This window comes from Vipera ursinii (genome assembly GCF_947247035.1).
Source record: "Vipera ursinii genome assembly, chromosome: 1".
NCBI classification, from domain to species: domain Eukaryota; kingdom Metazoa; phylum Chordata; class Lepidosauria; order Squamata; family Viperidae; genus Vipera; species Vipera ursinii.
Window position 1 is genome coordinate 317118027 of NC_139512.1, and position 24300 is coordinate 317142326.

At 37.9% G+C, this 24300-nt stretch overlaps 1 protein-coding gene across 3 annotated transcripts in view; it reads left to right on the forward strand.

Annotated features, from left to right (window-relative positions):
• Positions 1-24300, forward strand: part of TTC7A (tetratricopeptide repeat domain 7A) — a 189835-nt gene that overhangs the window by 104045 nt on the left and 61490 nt on the right. For all 3 annotated transcript variants that reach the window (XM_083370776.1, XM_083370778.1, XM_083370777.1), the window contains exons 15-16: positions 2007-2167; positions 23756-23872. In XM_083370776.1, coding sequence (XP_083226902.1) covers positions 2007-2167; positions 23756-23872 — 278 coding nt within the window. The remainder of the gene's footprint in view (positions 1-2006; positions 2168-23755; positions 23873-24300) is intronic.

The window sequence follows — 24300 nt, forward strand, 5'->3', positions numbered from 1 at the left end:
CATGCTGCTCACTACCACACTTGGGTTTCAAGAATACTGTAGTTTTTGTAACTGAGTTGAATAGTGTTGTTTTTTCAAAATTATTTTACTTTCCATTTTATTAAGTTGCATGCTTAGAAAATTGTTTTAAAGCCATCACAGTTTTTTCAGAGAGTTATGCTTGTTAAGAAAAGATTTTCTTTGAACTAATTTTGGAATTGGCTGCTTCTTGCTATTATTGTTGATTGAAAGTTATTGTTCAATTAACTTTTAGTGTTATATATTGTTGGCTATATATCAGAACAGTCTGGAGGCCCTAAATGCAGCTTAGGATACCCCCCTAATATATTATAAAAATCAATTGATATTTGGGCAGAATTTTCTATGCTCATCCTATTTTTCTTCATTTAATTGCATGTAAATCTTTAAACCATGCTTGAAGTATAGTTTGAGGCTGCTAGCCAAAACATTTAAAATATTCTGCTTTTGTCAGAGTAGCTTATAGTAAACATTTTAATATATGTTAATATTCTGAATAATCAAAAATATTATTATGTATTCTCTTTTTGACTAACCAAAGGGTAAATGATACCACTAATGTATCTGGCAGATTATATGCCATGATTACAACTTTCATCAGCCAATTTGCTGGCTACTGTTAAAGGAGCTAGATTAAAATAATTGTTCTGTTAATTCCTTGACTTCAAGGTAAGAGTTTAGAAGCCCACTGAGTTTGTTTTTAAGCCTCTTTTATTGGTGAGTTCCTGTCATTTAGCAAAATAATTTAAAAGGTAGTAACATTTCATGTTTTCTAAAGTTAAAAAGACTACCTGATAGATGGCAGCACCATTGTTTTAAAAGGGCTTCCCCTTGGAGATCAGACTTGTCCTTCTTCTGCTGGCTTTCAAATTTTGGAAATATTCGGAAAGAAAATTCTTGAATTACATTGCATTGCATTGACCTGTTATTATACTTTTTTACTTTCATTTTTCTAGTCAATTATGTTGGGATTTTTACCACTGATATTTTTGTCGCTATTGAGTTGTATATCTTGTAAGTCAAGATTTAGTTGAATTCAGAGGAGTATAAGTTCAATAAATGAATAAATAAATGTAAAGTAGGTCACCCTTTGTTTATTGTGATGCATACAAGACATGGTTAAATTAAAAAGGTAACGTGATTAAGAGATCAGTTGAGTAATAACTTCCTGCTTTTGTTTAACAGCTTCAGAAATACTTGTCACCTGCTACTATTTAAATACAAGCAAGCTTAACTGAAGTGTTATTTTGTAGGATTTTAGGATTGTATAAAGATGTTTTAATATTCCTGCTGGGGAGTTCAATTGGTTTACTCCTTGCAATTAGATTTTAATAATTCTGCCTTTGCTGATATTTTAGCTTTAGGACTCTTTTTTATCTTGTAGTCAAAAGGCCAGAACAAATGAAACTGATCTGAAAGGATGAGTAACTAAGAGCCTTGGTGGAGCAGTGGGCTAATGCCTCCTTAAGTAACACCAGCTGCCTGCAATTAGTGCAGGTTCGAGATAGATAATGGTTCAGAACTGGTCCAGAAGAGACCTGGAATTGCTGTTTTCACAGCCTGAAAATATAAGTGTTTGCTACAATAATCCTTGTTGTACTGTCTTTAAGAAACTAGGAGAAAAAACAGCTGAAAGTGTATAGTAGGGGGGGAAAGAGCCTTGGTGGAGCAGTGGGCTAATGCCTCCTTAAGTAACACCAGCTGCCTGCAATTAGTGCAGGTTCGAGTCCCACCAGGCTCAAGGTTGACTCAGCCTTCCATCCTTCCGAGGTAGGTAAAATGAAGACCCAGATTGTTGGGGGCAATAAGCTGACTTTGTAAAAATGCTGCTTGGGGGCCCCCGAAAGCCCTAATAAGCAGGCATATACATAGAATGAAGGCTATTGCTAAGCACATTGATTTCTGCTTTAGATTGTAAGCCACCCTGAGTCTTTGGAGAAGGGTGGGATATAAATGGGATAAAAAAATCATTTATATTTATTTTGCAGATTTGTGATGCAATAGAACATCTCCAAGAAGCACTGAAACTGTGTAAAGATGATATGAATTCTCTTCATTTGTTGGCCCTCCTTTTTTCATCACAAAAACACTACCAACATGCTTTGGATGTAATTGACCTGGCCCTTGCAGAATATCCTGACTGCTTCCAGTAAGTGTTGTTCAGAATATATTCCATGTCTCACCCATTTGTGCACGTCATGGAGGAGTAATGAGGAAGCTGTGCAATCCAGATGTTGGGTTCTACCCCCTACCCAACAATCCCAGCTGCCGGTTAGTACAAATGGGGGACCAATTCCTCCATTTCTGATCTAAAGAAAGGCAGTATTTTCTGTACTGTAAACCGTAATGCAGATAAAGATACCTGGGAGAATATACAACACTAAGAAGAGTGCATATGTTAGACGTACGGGGCAAAAGTGCAATCTGAAACATCTATAGATAAAAGATTTATGATAAAGGAGCAAAAATGGACTCCTTTAGGGAGACATTGGTCATTTTGTGCCTGTTGTAACGATTTCACTTACAATTAGGTAGCATCCTACATTTCATAAGACAACCAGTATTTTTTGTCAAATCCACTTCTTCTAAGATCAGCTAAAAAAAAAAACCCTCTGCTTCTTTCTCTCTGTCCAAGATAATGATATTAAGCACAGGGCAGCTTCTTGTTTGTGCTGAATTCAATGTTGTGGAACATTTCCTGGATCTCCAGGCTTAAAAGAAACAGAAGCAAGCTTTTTCTTGGAGGCTTTTACTAATATTTTGTTAGAGAACTTCCGGAATGCATTTGAGTGAAAGCAAGCAGATATAAAATGGTGAATGTTTTCAAGTACAGTGAATTCATACAAATCCTCTTTTGCAGATAAATCCTTTTGTTTAAAAAAATGGTAACAGCAATAATAATAGCACAGGCTTTCAGTACAGTTATACTTTTCTTTTTATCCAGTGGCTAGCCTTGAAAAATATGCTCCAGGTTTTCACTAGGACTGATTCTAAAACAGCTGGATGCACCTACTAGCTAATATCTGCAAGAATACCAGCTATAGCTTCTGATTCCAGATAACTAAAGGCACATTATTTTTTTTAAAAAAGTGGGGGAGACAGGCAGCCCACCTGAAGTACAGCATGGAAAAGAAACAAAACTGTCATAAAGGATCCAGCATAGAATTCACTAATTATCCACCAATAATTGTGGTTGCAAAACTGAAATGAAAGGAGGCAAAAAAAACCTGTAGTAACCATTGTTAAAATGCAATGTCTCTTTATCCTTGTTGGTTTGAGCCAAATCATTGGAGCCATCATATGTGCTTACTTTAGGCTTCTTTAATCCAGTGTCCTTATCTGGACCTTTTCAGTCTGGGTTCAGGCTGGACTATACTACTGAGATGGCACTCATGGCATTTATGGATGATTTCTAGCGGCCCTGGACATAAATGGTACAATTGTCTTGGCTCTCCTGGATTTTTCGGCAGTTTTTGATACCATCTACCATGGTATTCTTCTGGACTGTGGAGGCATTATTTTGTGGGTTATCCTCCTTCCCTGTGGCTGGTTCTAATTACGGTTGCAGGAGGGATAGGTCCAGCTCCTTTGTAGTATGGGGTGTTCATGACTTGGGTCTCTCATTACTCCTCTTTGCATGAAATATCTTCAGGATCTGTAGTGAAGCACATTTGGAGGATAAAAAAAATCTGTTAAAAAAGAGGTGGCTGTTCATTTTCAAAGTCGCAGCCACCATCTTGACTTTTTGACCCAACATAGATGGCCCTGCAATAAATATATCAGTGAAATATGCTTCACTGCATTCGATCCATTATTCCTCTCTCCATACTGAATGACAATTAATAGCTTATAAAGAGATTGGGATGTTTCAAGAAGGTCACATAGGAAAAAAATCTTGACGTGGGGCTGAGATATGAGCACATTAAAATCTTTTATTGTGCTGGTCCTCAAGGAAAGGCTGAATGAGTGCAAAAGTCATTTATAATATTACTTTCTTCAGATAGAAACAACTATGTGTGTGCAAAGAACTGAGAGCCTGACAACTGGAATGTCAGAAGCAAAACACCAGTGGCCTCCAAGGGAGACAATAGGGGTCACAACAATGTCAGCAATGTTGCAACATTCATTGCAAGCCCACCTTTTTTTCATGTGCACTGCAATATCATAGTCACCTGCAAAAGGGTGGAGCTTTCAGTGTGATGCTGCTTTTGTCTGACAGGAAATACAGCAAGATGAACTAATTCTACTTCATTGTAAGTAAAGGTAAAGGTTCCCCTGCACATGTGTGCTACTCGTTTCCGACTCTAGGGGCCGGTGCTCATCTCCGTTTCAAAGCTGAAGAGCCAGCGCTTGTCCGAGGACGTCTCTGTGGTCATGTAGCCGGCATGACTAGACGCCAAAGGCGCACGGAACGCTGTTACCTTCCCACCGTAGTGGTCCCTATTTTTCTACTTGCATTTTTACGTGCTTTCAAACACAGCTACATTAACAGAATATTACAAGTCTGAAGGCACAAATTTCCTGCCTCCACTTTTAACTGTTTGATCCATTATGGCACATCCTTCAAAAATTTCCTTGTCTGACTATTAAGTGACTGCAGGCCCCACCTCTCTTGTCTGATTGTTTCTTAGGCAGCGTCTCTTCCACTTTCCCCCCCAGGGTCACTCATACATTCCATGACATCAACAAACTGATATAAAGCAGTGGGAGCCTGCAGATGCCAATGAAAAGGGGAGCTTTTTATATATGTGTAAACAATATAAAATAAGCAAATAAAGCAAATCTCTTATGTGATTTCCTGGCTTTTAAATGATAGAATAAAACATAGACAAATGTATATGCATATAGAGATAGGTTTTTGCTGATTATGTGGCATAGTTAAGTTAGTGTAGAGACTCTGAGCAACCATATAGATAGATTTTCTCCATGATTATTTGTCAGTAATTCTGGTCTTTCAGAACTTCTAACAGTGCACCCATCACAGCTGTAATTGAATCCATCCACTTTGCTACTGATCTTTCCAACTTTGCCAGCAGCAGAGCCTTTTCCAAAGTTGTGTCTGGAAGAATTCTGGATTGATTTATTTGATGATCTATTAGTCTACTGTGAACAAACTATCTAATTGGAGGGGGGGAAAGAGTCAATTAAAATGTAGACAGAAGAGAGGAAGATACAATAGAATTAACAAATGAACTGTGTTTAGAAATCAAAATCAAAAATGCAGGAACTATGGCTTCTTCTATGGTGCAAAAATTAATTTATAATAACTGAAATTAAGCTCTGCCTTCGCTATCAATAAAACTAAATTGCATATTGCCAAGGCTGCCCTGAAGAAAAAATGTCTCTGCTATATAATGATTTACCACAGTAAAATAGGCAGGTTTGAAGTGATGATGATGAATTAGTAGTGAAACAATTGAAGAAGGAAAAACCAGCATTTCCTTAGCCTGAACTGGTACCTGAATAATTTCTATTAGTAAGATTAAGCTTAATAAGAATTCCAGCAAAAAGCCTCCTTGTTTTAATTTCCTCTAAGACCCCATGAGTGGAATAGAAATAAAAATTATTATGAATACTCGTGCAGTCAGCTAGATGTTTAGACTGGATTTTGCATTTTTGTCCACCTATCGAATCCTTTCCAAGTACCTATGATAGGCAGATGTTTGATGATATAAAACAGACATGTCAAACACAAGGCCCGGGGGCCAGATCCGGCCCGCGAAGTGGTTTCATGTGGCCCGCGAAGCCATCCTGGAAACAATGAGGGAACGGCCCCCTCTGCCTTGGCCCTGGCCCAGAGACCATCCTCCTGCCAGAGACCCTCAGATCTGTCCCACTCCTGCCCAGGCCCCCATAGGCACCCTTGATGCGAACGATGTAGAGCTGGCCATGCCCACCCTGTAGGCCATACGCACTCTAGCCATGCCCACCCAGTAGGCCACGCCCACCCTGGCCATACCCACCCAGCCGCCTGAGGGCAACCGTAATGCTGATGCGGCCCTCAATGAAATTGAGTTTGACACCCCTGATATAAAAGGTATCCTTGCAGGATTTAAGCTGTCCCAAGTAAAACTACCTTTTGCAATTGACTGATGGTGATTTTATAATGCCAACGATGTTCAAGTAGTGTTCCAGATGTTTGGGCCTCCACCCAAGGGGACTATTACTATTCGTATTACCTTTGCTTTCTTTCAGCACAGTTGTTCTACTTCTATTTTCAGGTCTTTTATTTTGTGATTTTCTCCATTTTTTTTTTCTTTTTCATACTGGTATCTCCAGATACTGCCGCATCCACTATCCAGACTTTTTTTTTTGTCATTCTTATCAACAGTTTTTGAACATGGTGTGTTTTGTGGCAGGTGCCTGTCTGTTTGAATTCTAAAGTCCCAGAGCAGTTTAGCTTCTTCATTTTCTGGTGCTTTATTTTGTGGTCCTCCCAATTCTTGCTTGTAGGCAAATGGTACCTCTTGCATATATTCAGATGCACCATTGTTGCTACTTTGTCATGTAGTTGTTTGTAGTCAGTCTGCAGTCTTTTTGCAGAAGCCAGCTGGGTGGTCCACTGTTTTTCAGCTTCTTTTCAGAGGCCTCATTTGCTTTATGTTGCTATTTTCTCAGTTCTGGTTTTGTGTGCATTTCTTTTCCAGGCTTGGTCTTGTGCAGCCAGAATTAGCTCCTTGATCTCTTTCCTCAATTTTCCTGCTTTTAGACATTTCTAGGTCTTCTGGTTATCTGCTTTGCATGCTAGGTTGTTTTTGTTTTTTAAAAGTACCAGCCATGTAATACTTTGTCTTACCATGACTCTTTTCTACTCTTCATTTGGTCTTTCTTATATGCCGGTTTGGTCTCCAGAGTCAGTAAGCCTTCATGATATACTAACTTCAGTGCATCTTCTCCACTGTCCTTCAGATATTTTTCCAATGACCTTTTTTCTTCTTCAAATGTCTGGTAACTTGCAACATTCCACAACCACCTATATTTCTTGGTTAGTAGAGTCTATCAACATCACTGCCTAGATTAAGGGCATGATTCATTGTCATTATTTTTCTGGTCTCCCTATCCAGGACTTTTAGTTCTGCTTGAGTCCACTCCTCTATTACAGCTTTGTATCTAATACTAGAAATGCCCAGGTATTAATTGCCTTGAAGTATTTTCTTCGTTGAGTTTGGACTTTAAGATTTTCTTCGCCCTGATGATGTATTCTCTTCTAACCTTCTTGATTTCAGTGCACTTGCTGCGGTCAGCTTGAAAGATGCCCAGGTATTTGTAGTGATTGTCTTCATCCAGACATCCAGATGTTATTTCCATAGGGCATCTTGACTCCTTCAGTTTTTCACTATTTTTCCCCTGTTGTTTGTAAGGGTAGCACATATGTCCAGTCCAAACTCCAGTATCTTCACTGTATATACGGACAACATTAAGTAGTGATTTTATTTCAGATAGTTTTCCATACAGTTTCAAATCATCCATGGAAAGAAGGTGGGATAGCTTGGCAGATGTTTTCAATGTTTACAGCCATGGTCTGACTTGTTCATTATGGTTGACAGAGGAATCAATGCAATGACCAATAACAGTGGTGAGAGTGAGTTTCCTTGAAAGAGTCCTCTCTTGATTTAACCCCTCCTTGTCTATCACCATTGACCAACAGCTGTGTCTTTCATTCTGCCACTGATCTTTGTACAAAGCTTCTGCTGTTTCTACAGAGTTCTATTATTTCTAGGCCCTTGATTATCCAATTATATGGCAAGGAGTCAAATGCCTTTTTGTAATCAATCCATGTTATATTCAAGTTGGCCTTTCTTCTCTTGCAATTTTCCAGAATCATCTTGTCAATTAGGAGCTGAGCTTTTGTTCCTCTGTTGTTTGTGCAGTTTCCTTTCTGCTTGGGTAAAAGCAGCTTATTTTCAACTAGATGCTGTTGGACTGCATCAGCTACCACACTGATTAGCAATTGGAAAGGTGTCGGTAAGCAATAATTGTAGTTGCCTGGTGCTGGCCTTTTGTTCGATCTTTCATTATCAGGTTGATGTTAACAAATCTTCAATTTTACCTCATTGCAATATGTTATTAAACTGCTTGGAAACAAGTGGGTGTATATGTTTCAACCAGAAACCATGTAGTTCACCTTCACCCAGAAAAATTGGTGAGCAGTTTTGATCTTCCTTACCTTTTTCTTCACCATTTCAGCTCTTTGATTTCAGCATTTTTTCTTCTCCTCCTCCTTTATCCACACTGCATTCTTGTTGTATATCTTTGGGTTGTCCCATAGCTGTGCCCAGAACTACATTGTTTCTTCTTTGTCAAGTAATGACTGGTTCACTGCATTCTTTCCATCGATGGGTTGCTAGAAACATTTTTGATTTGACTGAAATTGACTGACATTGGAGATTCTGCTAAAGTGTACAATCTGAGCTTTGTATCTGCTGATTTTCTTGGCTATAGCTGTTATTTGCTACTTTATTATTCCCAGTGCTTCCTTGTTTCTAGGTATTTCTCAATCAGGTATTATTTGATCCTTCCTTTTCTTCAGCTTCTTTTCTTTTATCTGTTCTAACTTATTTGGATCTTATCTTGGTACATTTCTTTGTTTTCAATCTTTATATATTTGTGACAGATAAACAACTTTTCTTCCCGTAGTTCTGCAACTGCTGGCTCTTGTTGCTCAGCCAACAGTCCTGAGTCTTGTAGCCCAGGGGTCCCCAACCTCTGGTCCATGGACCAGCACCGGGCCGCAGCATGCCAAAAACCAGTCCACGCAAACAAGCAAAGCCCCATCTGCGGGATGCAGGCAGTACATGAAACCGCGTCCCCTCCAGTCCTCAGGTAAACCTCTCTCCACGTAACCGGTCCCTGGTGCTCAGAAGGTTGGGGACCTCTGCTGTAGCCCATTTGTCCAGGAACTCCAACACCTAGCACAGTCCTTGTTGACCTTGACCAATTTGGGTTTCTGTAAAATGCAAACTGACCGTGTTGTTTATGGGAGAGATACTTTTCATCTGGTTTCTCTGATGAGACCTGTCCAATGTACTGTAGGTGAACTTCTGGCATAGCTCAGATCTTCTTTAGAGCACACAAGCCCCACAACCATGTCAAGGTAGAGCCTCATTGAGGGATTGTTGTTATTGTTGTTATTGTTGTATTGTTGTCACGTAGCTAGATGTTTAGGCTAAATGTGGCATTTTTATCTACCTTTTGAGTCTTTTTCAAATACCTGGGATACGTAAATGTTATTTGATGGTGTTAATTATGATGATGATAATGATGATGTGGTTATGATCATTATTGACATGTTGTTTTTGATAGGCTTTTTAAAAAATAATATGCATTCTAATATGAGACAAGTGGGAAATACAATCATATCACTTATTATGCCTCAAAGAGAGCTGATAGCTTTTTCAAACTACAGGAAATGTAGTTGTTATTGTAGGGATATACAGTATATGAACAGTAAAAGGAATAATTCTGCTTTCTGGGTGCCACTTCATTTCTCAAAGTGATTATATGAACAGGGAAGCACCCTTGGGCTGGACAGGTTGAACAAGTTATAAAAATTAAGTTAGGTGCTGCTCACAGCTTCAGATGAATGCAGGAGCAAAATATGATTTCTACAGAAGAAATATGTTGGCAATGGACTCCTCTGGGCCCTTTTATAGAGAATGATGTGAGTGAGCTGGACTCAACACCACCCATTCCTGGGCAACCAAAGGCCTCCTCTTAAGTGGAATTGTATTACTACTCTGTTTAATTACATGAACACCTGCTGCTTCTCAAATACTACAGAACTGCACATTTTCTCCTACAGCCAGCTTTCTGTTTATAGTCTTTTAAAAGTTAATAATCTTAACATCATGACTGATGAAAGATTGACTTAAAAACCATAAAATTGGGAATATATATTTTTCTTTTCTGTTGTAATTAAACTTTTAATAAAATTATTTCATAAAAAACATAATGCAAGTCTAGTGAAGAGGGCATGGCTACTCAGATTACCGAGAAAGGTTCACTAATATAACAAAGAAAGGAATTTATAAAAAGTTTCAATATCTTTGGCCTTCTATGCTAACTCTTTATCTGTAAGATCTCAGCTACCCTGAACATGTAATTATTTCATTTCTGTTAAATTCCATACTTGTGCAAGATCAAGGAGCATGAATTACACAGGCTTCAGTAAGATATCTCTAATGGTGTAGTAATCATGGGATAAGTACAAAGTCTTGGAGACTTCTGGACAAATTTCCAACCCACATTTATAATGTGTTCATTAAGGCAGAATTTCTCTAGAAATAAGCATGCTGGCTAGGGAATTCTGGGAATTGAGGTCCACACATCTTAAAGTTGCCAAGTTTGAAAAATACTGCTCTAAATATTTTGAAATGCTTCTTTCCAGGTTACTGACCCCTAGGGCTGAGTTCCCCTTTATAAACTAAATAATGAAAAAAAATCTGCTTCTATGTCTAATCTCCCTTTCATTCCTTTTCCAGCCTCTCCTGTCCTGTCCACACTTTATAGTAAATGTCCTCTTTCTTTCTCAACCTGCAATAGCTTGACAGACACACGAGGATTTTAGTGCATAACTAGTACATGATGAGATTTTTTTTTTTATTTCCATTTATATCCTGCCCTTCTCCGAAGACTCAGGGCAGCTTACAAGCTTAGCAGTAGCCTTCATTCTATGTATATGCCTGCTTATTAGGGCTTTCACACCCACCCCAAGCGGCATTATTACAAAGTCAGCTTAATTGCCCCCAACAATCTGGGTCCTCATTTTACCTACCTCGGAAGGATGGAAGGCTGAGTCAACCTTGAGCCTGGTGGGATGCGAACCTGCATCTCAGACATTATGCAGTTACTGTCTTTCCTTAGTCCCATTCCAAATTCAGCATGTTTCTTCATTATTCTTTATAATAAGTACGAAAGTAGGTGTGAATATGGAATACAAACACTTATTATAAAGGATAATAAAGAAAAATGTTGATTTTTCCCTATAAAGTAGATTAGACAGAATGCTTGTGTTTAATCCAAGAAACACATGCACACCGTAAGCCCTACGGCTAAACAATGATTTGAATCACATTTTACTAATATTTCAATTAGCTCTAAAGGGTACTTACACAAGAGCAATAAATTCCAATAATCACTCTAAAGAGCTCTTGAAAACCTAGTGGTCAAATGAACATTAAAAATAGTCTTTCAATCTTCTATAGGGTTTCATTATTGTAAAACCTAGCTATATATTGCAAGTGAATACCAAAACTACAGAGAGCAAAATAAATAGACCTGAAAAATTTAACCTACAGTTTTGTTATGTACGTTCTAAGTGAAATAAGAGCATCCTGTAAAACTTATTGTTGATGTAAAACTGGAGGTTAGCGATGGCTGGAAATGAAACTCAGGCAGAATAATTTGTAAACCCTGTTTTATGGTTTAGAATTATGTATGAGTTAAACCATGGTTAAACACAATGTATAAACTCAGTGTATGTTTTATGCCACATGAAAGCAGTACAAAAATGGTGATTGTCTTCTTTATTTTTTAATTTATTCTTAATCATTGACTTTATTTTGATTCTATAACTAGGGTTTCTCTGTAATTTTGCAATGTTCTTGCCAAATTGCTAAAGAACAAACGACATATTTAGCAACTATACATGTGACAATTATTTCTAAACAAGTCATTACTGAAGGCAGGACAGTCCCCAATCTAATTCCTATCAACATAACAAAACAGGGACAGAAATACATTTTTTTTCTTCTCCTACTGTCATCCCAGTCAAAAGTAACCGTTTCCCTCACTCAGAAAGAAAAGTTTTCATTGCCACTGAGGACAGCTCCATTTTCAAGCAGACCCTTGTAATGGTGGTTCTGATGTGCATTGGGATCTCAGCAGGACAGAATAGGATTGAACATTTATTTAGATTTGCTGTTTACCACATAGACACACATGAACAAACACAGAGACAAATTTAGATTCTAATGATTCTGGTTTTCAGACTGAAGGAGGCTTTTAAAAATACCTCTTGATGTCTGAAAAAATTGGCTATGGTTCTCAGAAATCACTGACTTCCAAGTAAACATGAGTTTTATTTATATATTGATTTGTGTTGACAAAGAGTCATATAGTACTTTCCAGACTGACAATTTTTTGTGACATGAGTTCCCATGGCCTACCTAGTCCATAAATTTTAAAGTATTAAACCCATGTTAGTCTTTAAAGTACAAGAAGACACTTAGTTATTTTACTGTGACAAGTAATGCAACTATCCCTTTGGGTATTATTTTGCCTGAGTCAGACCTTGATGTACGATGTACGATGTATCAGCAGTGTGCATTTACTGTTCTGTCAATGGCCTTGTGCAACATCTTAAGAGACATAATCCAAAGTAGATGGTGCCAGGATTAAAAGCAGAATAATTTTTGGGGGGATGTTTTTAGAGCAAAAACTAAAGCACTCTTTAAAATCCTCCTAGCCTCTCCCTTCCAGAAATTCAGGGGGCGGGATCAGAAGTAGAAATATCCTGCCAGAAAAAATAGAGAGCCATATCCAGAATACTCTTTAAACAGTGGTGGGATTCAAATATGTGAACAACCGGTTCTCTGTGAGGATGCCATTTCCGGAAGTTTGTTCTGGGCCTGGGCAACAAAAAATTAGTTACCGGTTTTGCCAAAGTGGTGCAAACTGGCTGAATCCCACCACTGTCTTTAAAGTATTGAACTTTAGAGACCAATGGATAGATTTCATAAAAATAAAAACTACTTAGTATGTTGTAGGAAATATGAAATACATCTATGTCATTTTCAAAGGTGTGGCATTCTTTAAAAGATTAATAGGAAAAAATTGAAGTGATAGGTTAATGTAGTATTGGTTTTTAATTTGCACATCTTTAAAAATGATTAGATAAATAATGAAATGTAAGCCTATCTATAGCTATTTCTCATATTGTCTTTCATTTCTAACAGTAATCTCATGGAAGGTCTGTTCTGTGACATATTATGTCTTGCTTGTAAATTTTGTATAAGGCCCTGGTTGGCTTCTGCAGGACAAAAAGATGTTTGACTGTGACCTGATTCAACAGGGCTGTTCTCATGTCCTTCAATTTAACCCCCCCCCCCAACTGAAAGTAAATACATTTTTATGTTATGTATAACAAATACCTTTTGCCTTAGTCAAGGCCACTTGTAATGAAAGTAACTATAGCAACAAAACAAAGTTTTCAACTAATAAAGGGACATTTCCAACACAGATAAGAGCTTGAGAGTCTGAAGTATGCATCCCTATTAGTTACCTTCAAGTCACAGAATTGATATATTCCAGTGCCACTGAACTTTACAAAATGTTTTCTTAACAGTCTTCTGGCTTCTGTGGGGTGTCTTGTTGAAAGGTTTTAAATACATGAATACTCGTATATTGTCACATATATTAAATTAATAAAAGGTGGAATATAAACAAACAAATACACAATTATTATCTAAAATTTAGATTCCAGTAAATAAGTGCAGTCACAGGAGCTATATTAGGTGTCCTTGATCTGTGAACTGCACTGGGTGTCAGTTTGCTTCTGGGTCCAATTCAAGGTATTGGTCATCACCTGTAAAGCCCTACATGGCATAGACTACAGAACCGGCTTTGGTCCATCACATCAGCCTGCCCCATTTGATCAGGCAGGGAACATACATTGCAGACCCTGTCAGTCAAAAGAATTTTGACTGGTGGGGTCTAGGAAGAGAGACCCTTCCCTGCCACTGCCTCCATATTATGGAACATACTCTCCTGGCCTTCTATAAAGGGGTCAAACCCTGACTCTGGGGCCTTTCATGGGGGGGCGGGGCTGGCTGGTGTCATGAGAGCCTTCTCTCCACCTTATTAACCAATGTTAAATGTCCATCCTGGGATTCTGTTTTTAATTTCTTTGAAATTTTATAATGTTATAATCTTACAATATTTAAAAATTTTAAATCCTAAATTAACCTATTGTTCATTTTATGTCCTGTTTTATATGCTGTATAGCACCCAGAGTCCCTCCTTTAGGGAAATGGGTGGTCTAGAAGCATAAAATATAAATGAATGAATAAATAAATAAATAACAACAGGAAAATAGCAGTAATATTTTATTCTTATTGTGGGAGAAGGTGGAGCTATAGGCTACTTCAGGTACTATATTATCTTTTTTTTTTTTTGCTAATCTTACTTACTGGTTTATGTAACCATATCTGTTTCTCCCCCCCACCACCCCCTTTTTTTTTAAAAAAAATGTTACCTAGCCATTACTAGGAATTCTGGGGGATGAAATCTATAGTTCTGAAGAATCTCTTAAAGCTAGAGAAATCTGGCAATAGTATAGTAATAGATAACATAACCCATAGCTTAGTGCAGACATGTCAAACGCAAGGCCCGGGGGCCGGATCCAGCCCGCGAAGTGGTTTCATGTGGCCCGCGAAGCCATCCTGGAAACAGTGAGGGAACGGCCCCCGCTGCCTTGGCCCTGGCCCAGAGACCCACCTTCTGCCAGAGACCCTCAGATCTGTCCCACTTCTGCCCAGGCCCCCATAGGCACCTTTGATGCGAATGATGTAGAGCTGGCCACGCCCACCCAGTAGGCCATACGCACTCTAGCCACGCCCACCCAGTAGGCCACGCCCACCCTGGCCATACCCACCCGGCCCCCTGAGGGCAACCGCAATGCTGATGCGGCCCTCAATGAAATTGAGTTTGACACCCCTGGCTTAGTGTATCAGTCTGAACCGATCTATATGTGTTGATTTTTCTGTTTGCAATAGGCTTGATGTTGATAATCAAGAACAAAACAATGCTCCCACCAATACAGACATGGCAAGCCACGGTGTGTGTATAAACAAAGCAAACTCCACTCTCATCTAGCATTGAAAATGTTATCTAGTTTAGTACACCTGCAAGAAAACAACTAAGCTCAGAGAGCATCAAGATTCCACAGGATGGGTTTTTTAATGTTAATATAAACTATTAACATAGAAAATAAGGAAAAAATAAAAATATTCAAATTCTTAAAAATCAGAATGTCATGTATTTCATCTGTTTACAGACCATTTCATATTTCTTGTACTTCTAAATAAAAAAAACCTGCTTCAATTATAATCCAAACCGAACACATTTGATGCAATGGCGAGTTTAAAATTTAACTTTGTTAAACTGCCATTTAAATAATATTGGGGGAAAAAATCACAAAATAAGCGTTGGGGTAATGGGACATCACATGTGAGATTTAAATAATTAGGATCTATTATCACTAAGGTTTGCACCTATTAAAACCTGGCAACAGTTTTCATTATCTCTTGTTTAGCCAAATAAGCATGCCATATAATTATTCTTTAAAAACATTCTGGTGTTTTTTTCCAGTCACCTTCAGATGCATTGATTTCTATTTTGTTTTGTGAATGGAAAAGGATTACATCTTCATTTACATATCATTATTTTAAAAAATTGAAGATTTGATAAACTTTATAATAGAAATAAAAGTATAATTAAAGTTTAGACATACCAAATCTAAAACAGGAGAAGGGCGGTATAGAAATTAAATTATTATTATTATTATTATTATTATTATTATTATTATTATTATTATTATTATTATTATTATTTAGATGCTTTTCAGTTGAGACAATTCATATTAATAGAACTCAAAAATGTTCATGAGCAAACTGAGTTAGGATCAGACTGAATTTTCCAGGTAGTAAGAAATTAGTAGCTGTGATTTGTTTGACTCCTGACTTAACTCCTCTTCATCCTTTCTTTGATAATTCATTTTAAGCATATGAATACATTAGTTTAATAGAAGCAATTTTCTGTGTTACAGAATTATTTGGAAATCTATTTCCTGATGTCATGAGAAGCCAACCATAAAAACAAACCATAGAGAATATTACAATGACTAGTTGACTCAGGCTGATCTCAAATAAACTAAAAAGGGATTAGTTCCAGTTACTGTCTAGACAGGAGACTATTGGTGATGGGATGTGCACCTGGAGAAAGGAGAGAGGAATTTTGGCACCACAGAGGTTTCCCACACAAAGGTCCACATTAAGAGACCGAGCAGTCCCAAACTGGATGGTGGAGGGGAGGAAAGGTTCAGGGTAGCCATATCCTAAAATGTGGATATATCTAGTAGATTAGAAGATTATGGTTTTAGTTTAGCTAGCAAGATCCTGTACATTAGCTGTAAGCAAATAAAGGAATGGAATCAACTGGATTTCTGTGTCATCGTTGAGCTTGGGCTTGACACTATCAAAAAGTGGCCAGACTCTAGATTAGTTTAGAAAATTGAAAAACATGGAGGATGGTTACAGTGGCAAACCACTTCTGCCCATATGCCAAGAACCCTACATGAAGATGACCCCGAAATCACCAAGAGTTGATTTCAGCTTGAAGAATTACTTTATTAATTACATGGTCTAAATTTAATACTTTCATATTGTATTAATGCAGGTATAAGAATAGGAAATGGGGGAAAACATTTAATAAACATTGATAATGAATTTCTTAATAATGAATAGTAAGAATGTTTGTCTAAATTACCCTGTGCATATAAATTATTGAAACATAAGAAACTGAATTCATTATTATTAAATATTAAAAAAGAAAAACCAAAGTACATCTTTATTGAAATAATAGTGCTTAAAGTGTGGGAAATTATTCTGGCTGCTAACAAAGAACAGTTGAAAAACCTAGAGTAAAGGATATATTTGCTTATTTTTTTATTAACTGAATCAGTAATATTTTTCTAATAGATTAGCTTGAACTGTCTAAATGTCGCTTTGACTAGATATATTAAATACACAAGGTAAAAATACCTCCCGTTTAGACTACTGCAACGCTCTCTACATGGGGCTGCCCTTGAGGACCACTCGGAGGCTTCAACTGGTGCAGAATGCGGCCGTGCGAGTTGTGATGGGGGCTTCCCGATATTCCCATGTAACACCTCTACTCCGCGAGCTGCATTGGCTTCCGGTTGCCCTCCGGGTGAGATTCAAGGTGCTGGTGATGACCTATAAAGCCCTAAATGGCTTGGGTCCGGGATATTTGAGGGAACACCTGCTGCCAGCATTAAATTCCCTTCGTCCAGTGCGCTCACACAGGGAGGGTCTCCTCAGGGTGCCGCCGGTAAAAGACTGCCGGCGGATAACACCCAGGGGGAGGGCCTTCTCTGTGGGTGCGCCTGCCCTCTGGAACCAGCTGCCCGTGGAGCTTAGGACTTCCCCTGACCTTCGTTCATTCCGCCGGGACCTGAAGACCTGGCTCTTTGAGTTGTCCAGCCCAGGCTGAGAATTTTTAACTGGGGTTTTTATTTTAAGGGATAATTTAATCTTTTTAAATTGTTTTTAACTTTTGTATTTTGTATTGCTGATTTTAAATACCCTGTAAACCGCCCCGAGTCCTTCGGGAAAGGGCGGTATATAAATCTAATAAAATAAATAAAAATAAAAAATAAATTCTGAATACAGCCAGCTGTGCAGTTTCCTCTGAGTGATATTGCTGGGTGCCCACAAGGTTCTCTTGTTCGCTTCGTCAGGATATATATGAAGTAAAAGAGTGTTTTGTGAGGCACTAAAAATTAGGCTTGCTTTCAAAAACAAGGTGAAAAAAGCAGGCTTATTGATGTCACTTCATGTTTAGTATATACATTTAAGGAAAACTGAAAGGCTGTGTAGAACTTCTAAAAATTCCTAATTAAACAGAAAGTCAGTTCCAGCTCCACCCAATTTGCTCCCAAACAAAACCTCTGTGAAAGCTGACAGTCAACATTATTTTGAATAGATTGAAAGAATATGTGTTGATTGAAAGAATATGTGCTGAATATGTGTTTAGAAAGGGATTTCAGCAGGGTGATTCCATGCTGGGTTAATCAGGTCTCCTGTACCTTTAATAATTAAACAAAGGAGAATTTCCATATAAACAGCTGTTTCTCTCTGAGCTTGGTTGTTTTCTTGCAGATGTTTCATTACTCACACTAGGTAACATCATCAGTGATAGCACTGACTAGCACTGATAATGTTGCCTGCCTAGTATGCATAGTGAAATGTTTGCAGAAAACAAGCATACTCAAAGAACACCAATAACCCCTCATTTCAACTCTTGAGCTACAAATATCCTCCTTTTATTGGAGCCTTTTCTCTTTCCCTGGCTGTGATCCCTGAATGTGCCAAAACAGGTGAAAAGGAGCTAAGGAAGTAAATATTAAAAGATGGGAGGTTGTATAATGAAAATAAAATCTGTATGTAGATACATATTTGCTACATATTTGAAATGACACTTATCACTTCAACTATGGCTTTTGATGCAAAAGAGTAGGCCTTCACCTTACTGTTAATCCATTTTTACAAATTTTGGGCATTTTGGAGGGAGACCAGAATACACTGCAACTCTATGATAACTTCCTTATTCACTACAGAAATCAAAACAAACCTTAGATGACAGGATTAGCATCATATTTGCATCTAATAAAAAGGATACTATGTTAGCCAGCTGGTTAACAGCCAACCAGGAAGCTATTCTCTTTCATTGTCCTAATTTAGCCCAATTAAAGAGAAAAAAAGTCACTCTAAGGTGGACATTTTAGAAGCATAGTACAGTAAGTGCTAAATTCCAGTGACGTGGGAAACTAAATTGCTTGGAGCCAGGACAAGGCAAGAATTCACACCAGTAGGAAACTGGCTGCTTTCAAGCTCCAGCATTTCTGCTGAAGAACTGTGCTTGTGTGAATTTATCCTATATCATGGAGAACATAGTTCCATGGCTTTGCTGTCCAAAGGCAATGACCGTATGTGACTGCATAAATGCAGAGCTGATCTGGAAGCGGCACAAATATTGCATGTCAAGTGACCTGAGTATCACCACTGAATAAGAGTTGAATCCAGGTTCTCTTAACTCTGCTGCAGCTCATTATTCACTTAAGTGGCTTCTCTGAGTCTGGTTCCCTTAACTAAAATAATAGCTATCATTTCCCCCAAAATTACTCAGCATAATCTATCCTTTGAAACTGCAGAGAAGGTAGCGTCTGCTACTGTCTTATAGTGCTCCAAATCCCAGCCTCCACCTCCAGATTTTAGGCATAAGGCTGTCTTAAGAGGTCGTGAGGAACTTGATCTGACCATGGTGACTCATGTCAGTGGACTGAAAAGCTTTGCTCAGAGGTTCTTGTGGGGCATAATGTCAGATAAGAAAAAAGAATTTTATTGTTTACAAAAGACAAACGCAATGAAGCATTTGGGAAGGCTATGACAAATAAGCTATACTTTGTATACAGACTTTAAAACATTAATTCTCAGTTATACTGTCTGCCTGTTTGTACTTAAGAAAATAATATTAAAGTCTCCTGCAGTGCACCCTGAATTAGGCATCCTGCATCCTGGAGGACAGTGGAGAAATGGGATGATCATATCTTTTTGTGCTATCTTATTTTATCTTTATTTATCTTCATAAGAAAAAGAAAATAACTGGCCCATAAATCAGCTTTAGAATTGTTCGAACAATTGCACCTTTTATTGTTCTGGTACAGCAGGTGGCAGTACAGAGTTAAACAAGACTGATCCTTAAAAAGGCAAGCAGGGTTGGACTTGGTTGGTACTTGATTGGGAAACTCTGAGGGATCTCAAGGCTATATGCTAGATTACGAACTGTATCCTGAAAGAAGGCAATGCTAACCACTTTATATTCTTACCAAGGAAACTACATGGAGTTACAGGACTCAAGTTTATCTTGAGGGAGTCTTTTTACTTTTCTTGTTCACATGCGTGTGGTCCTCAATGAAACTGCATCTACATGGAAGGAACTGTGTAGTGGGGTGCCCCAGGGCTCTGTTCTGGGCCCAGTGTTCTTCAACATCTTCATCAACGATTTGGATGAGGGGATAGATGGGGAACTCATCAAATTTGCAGACGATACCAAGCTGGCAGGAATAGCCAATACTCCAGAAGACAGGCTTAAAATACAGGAGGATCTGGACAGACTCGAACACTGGGCGCTATCTAACAAAATGAAATTCAATGGTGAAAAAAGTAAGGTTCTACATTTAGGCAGGAAAAATCAAATGCATAGGTATAGCATAGGTGGTACCTTGCTCAATAGTAGTAACTGTGAGAGGGATCTCGGAGTCGTAGTAGACAATCACTTAAATATGAGCCAGCAGTGTGGTGCAGCTGCCAAAAAAGCCAACACAGTGCTAGGCTGCATTAACAGAGGGATAGAATCAAGATCACGTGAAGTACTAATACCACTTTACAATGCCTTGGTAAGGCCACACCTAGAATACTGCATCCAGTTTTGGTCACCACGATGTAAAAAAGATGTTGAGACTCTAGAAAGGGCACATAGAAGAGCATCAAAGATGATTGGGGGACTGGAAGCTAAAACATATAGGGAACGGTTGCTGGAATTGGGTATGTGTAGTTTAACAAAGAGAAGGGTGAGGGGTGACATGATAGCAGTGTTCCAATAGCTCAGGGACTGCCACAAAGAAGAGGGAGTCAAGCTATTCTCCAAAGCACCTGAAAGCAGGACAAGAAGCAATGGATGGAAACTAGTCAAGGAGAGAAGCAACCTAGAACTAAGGAGAAACTTCCTGACAGTTAGAACAATTAACCAGTGGAACAACCTGCCTCCAGAAGTGGTGAATTCTCCAACACTGGAACTTTTTAAGAAGAGACTGGACAGCCATTTGCCTGAAATGGTATAGGGTTTCCTGCCTGAGCAGGGGGTTGGACTAGATGACCTCCAAAGTCCCTCCCAACTACTACTACTACTACTACTACTTATTATTATTATTATTATTATTATTATTATTATTATTATTATTATTATTATTATTATTATTATTTTTGAGCAAGAGCTGCATGGATTGCAGGGCTTGGAGGTGGGTGGGCAAATGTGCAAATGCTTCCATTTGGTGTACCTGCATCACATTTAATTATGTATATATATTCCAGAGATCCTTCACCCTCTCTCACATCCCTACCCTTCCCATAATCTTCTCAACAGGCCTAAAAAAATGGCTGGCTTCATGGAGCCAGTAGGGAAAAGAATACAGTCCTTTATTTTCCAGTAGCCAACTATGCCACTGAATACTGATAGGAATCCTTGAACCTTTGAGCTCTGAAATTCTGTGAAAGATGCTGCTTTTCAGGTGTTCATGGCACAGTTTTAATAAGAAGTGGGGGAATTCCACTCAGGAGCAAGAACTCTATTTTCATGTTAAATGGGTATGCACAATTTGTGCCGGACATTAATGCATCTGTGAAATCTGAAAACTTTTGCACTGGTGAAGGTGGTGATGATTGCTAAGGTGGGATGCAATGGCTCAGCGGTTAAATTTCTGAGCTTGTGATCTGGAAAGCCTACAGTGCAGGTTTGAGATCTCAGTGCTGCACAACAGGCTACGCTCACGTTCCTCAACGTCAGCTTCTGCCTAGCAGTTTGAAAGCATGCAAATGCAAGTAGATAAATGGGTACTGCTTTAGCAGGTAGGTTACTCCATTCCGTATTTTTGTGTGGCCCACATAATGATGGAAACATCTCAGACAATGCAGGCTCCCTCAGCTAAACTTTGGAGATGAACACAGTCCCTTGAATCAGAGGAAACCTTTAAACTGATAAATGGACAAATATATTTCCTCAACCGCATTGGAACATTTGAGCACTTTTCATCGGATAGGAAGGCATTTAAATGAAAAATGTTAGGGAGTAAATATACTGGGATTCTTACAAAAACATTGAGATCACAGGCATAATTAAATATTAAACAGAATATTTTGAAACAAAGTGCACTTTCTTGTCTTGGGCTTTCACTTATTTTATGTTTTAAAGGGTACTCTGACATTAAATCTGAGACCCTTCTTATGGGAAGGCTTGGTTTCCAGTGAAAGTTTCGTCTCATATATTCAACTCACCTTTTATTGAATGACAATTTTATTTCTGTCAATGGATGTTCCTATTCAGGGACATGGGTATAAAGAGGCAATCCTTCATGTAACCAAATGGAATTTGATAGAAGGCTTTGTATTTTAAACATAGCTCTGCTGACGCTTTTCTTAATGGCTCTGAGGATTAAACTCTACTTCCTGCCATATATCTTGCAGCAAGTTCTGTATTTCAGCAGATAGAATAAAGTTCAGTTCAAGACCTTATTTGACATTCACACAACCATAACTCTCCTTTTTGTAAAACTCTTGTTAAGTTTTCTGCTGATATTGCATTGTACTAGGCCAAGAAGGTGGGGGGGGAGCAGGGGGAACCACTAAGCCTAACTCATGAGCATGTGCTTCTGCGTTTCATTCACCAGCTGGACCACTAATTATACATTGCCAACAAAAGGACGAAGCTTTGCATGAAATATATGTGTGCTAATTTACATATGTGATACCTCTTTTGAAAGAACATTTATAAGTGAAGCAAAAAGCCACTCAAAAGTTGCTGCATTAATGAGATGGGGACTTAGAAAATTAATAAATAATTATCTGACACCGTTGTAGGGGAACATTGTGCCTAGGCTTTTTGTGTGTTGGCTCAATATGTTCCCCGGTGGCACCTTGGGATGATAGGCTATATTAAGTTAGCAGGTTTGCCTCAGTGCAAGAAAAGTCATGCTGACACCTTGAAAAGGTATTGTAGAGCTAAGAAAATCAATGAAAAGGTCAACCAAAATAATTAAGGAACTGAGCTAATTCCTCTATAAGTTTCTCCCCTTAAAACATATAGTACTAATATAATATATAATATAATATAGTGGAAATAATCTCTTTAGGGTTATTCTGGCCCTTATCAATATTATATTTCTGGCCCTTATCAATATTATAATGCTCACTCAATGGAGTTTACTTTGAATAATGATTTTGGCAGGATTGGTTTAAAGGCTATGAATATAGTGTGTGTTTTTCCATGATGATGTTAAATATGTACAAATGTATGACTTAAGAAATCTGTTAAAGTTGTTACTTTAGATACCTTTTTTCTTGTGTTTTTTTTGTAATTCTTCACTAGTTTTACCCTCTTTTCTATACAATTTATGTTTCTGTAGTTTTTAAAATCTTTGTAAAATCTTCTTTTAATTCAAATTATTAAAAAAAACTAGGTTGTCAACATTTGTAGATTTGGGGATTGAAGATTATTTTTCATTATTTTTAACTTCATTTCTATTATAAAGTTTGTTTTTCAGTTTTTCCTGTTATTACATGAACATACTATGTAATATATGATGACAGAATTTTAATGTTAACATGGTACTAAAAATTAAGCGTAAGGAATCCATTTGCAAACTAGTAACCAGTTTTATAATATTGATTCTATACATTTGACCCATCTACATCCATGGATGGGGTGGGGGGGATCACTTTTTCTCAGTTACTTGTTTCTGCCAATCTGTCTGGTTTTCTCCTCAATTTTGATTTTTAAAAAATATTTGAATAAAATTTACATTTATTTTGGGGTGAACTATTAGGATTTTTTCCTCTTTTTAAAATTTCTGCAATAATTAGGGTTCCCCCATCCATCCTGATGTCTTTCTAACGGCTCCATTTTGGCTGTAATGCTGGCTGTAGTTATCACCTAAGCGTAGTGTGTTTATATTATATGAAGATATGGAAATAGCTTAATTTTGGATGTCAGTAAACTCTTGACATCTTCCCTCTACAAATGGAAATCATGTTTATCATGCTGCATTTATCTGTACAACTAAATTTTATTTGCTTTTTTATGTGTATGTATATTTTTATTGCAGTTTACTCTTCACAAAAATAAAACTGGAATTAATACATAAAGGACCGGAAGAGGCTTTAGTGACCTGTAGAAATATGTTACATCAGTGGCAAATGTTGTATAATGTTTCGCAGCAAAGGTAGGCTTTTCTTTAAATTAAAACTGGATTTTCTTAAAATGGAGATGCAGAAAGGGTTGTCTGGGCATGGGAGTTATATGCAGTTTCATACCCAACATATCATGAACAGCTGCAAAATTTGAGCCATATTGAATCAAGCCACTGCTTGCTAATATCTAGCATTCTGTGTAAGGTAGTGGTCAACCAGAACATGCAGGGACTACAAGCATGGACAGAGGGCAATCGTGTTCTACTATTATTCCTCAGTAGCTGGTATGTGAGGAATGCTATGATTCAGGAGATAATATTCAACCATTAGGAACAGTAACCACTGAAAGGCTTATCATCCATGGAATTGTTTATCTAAACTGGTATGACTTAGATTGGTTGCTAGTCTAAACTTTGCAAAGAACTGCCTTTCACTGATCCTGAATCATTCCTCTTTTAAT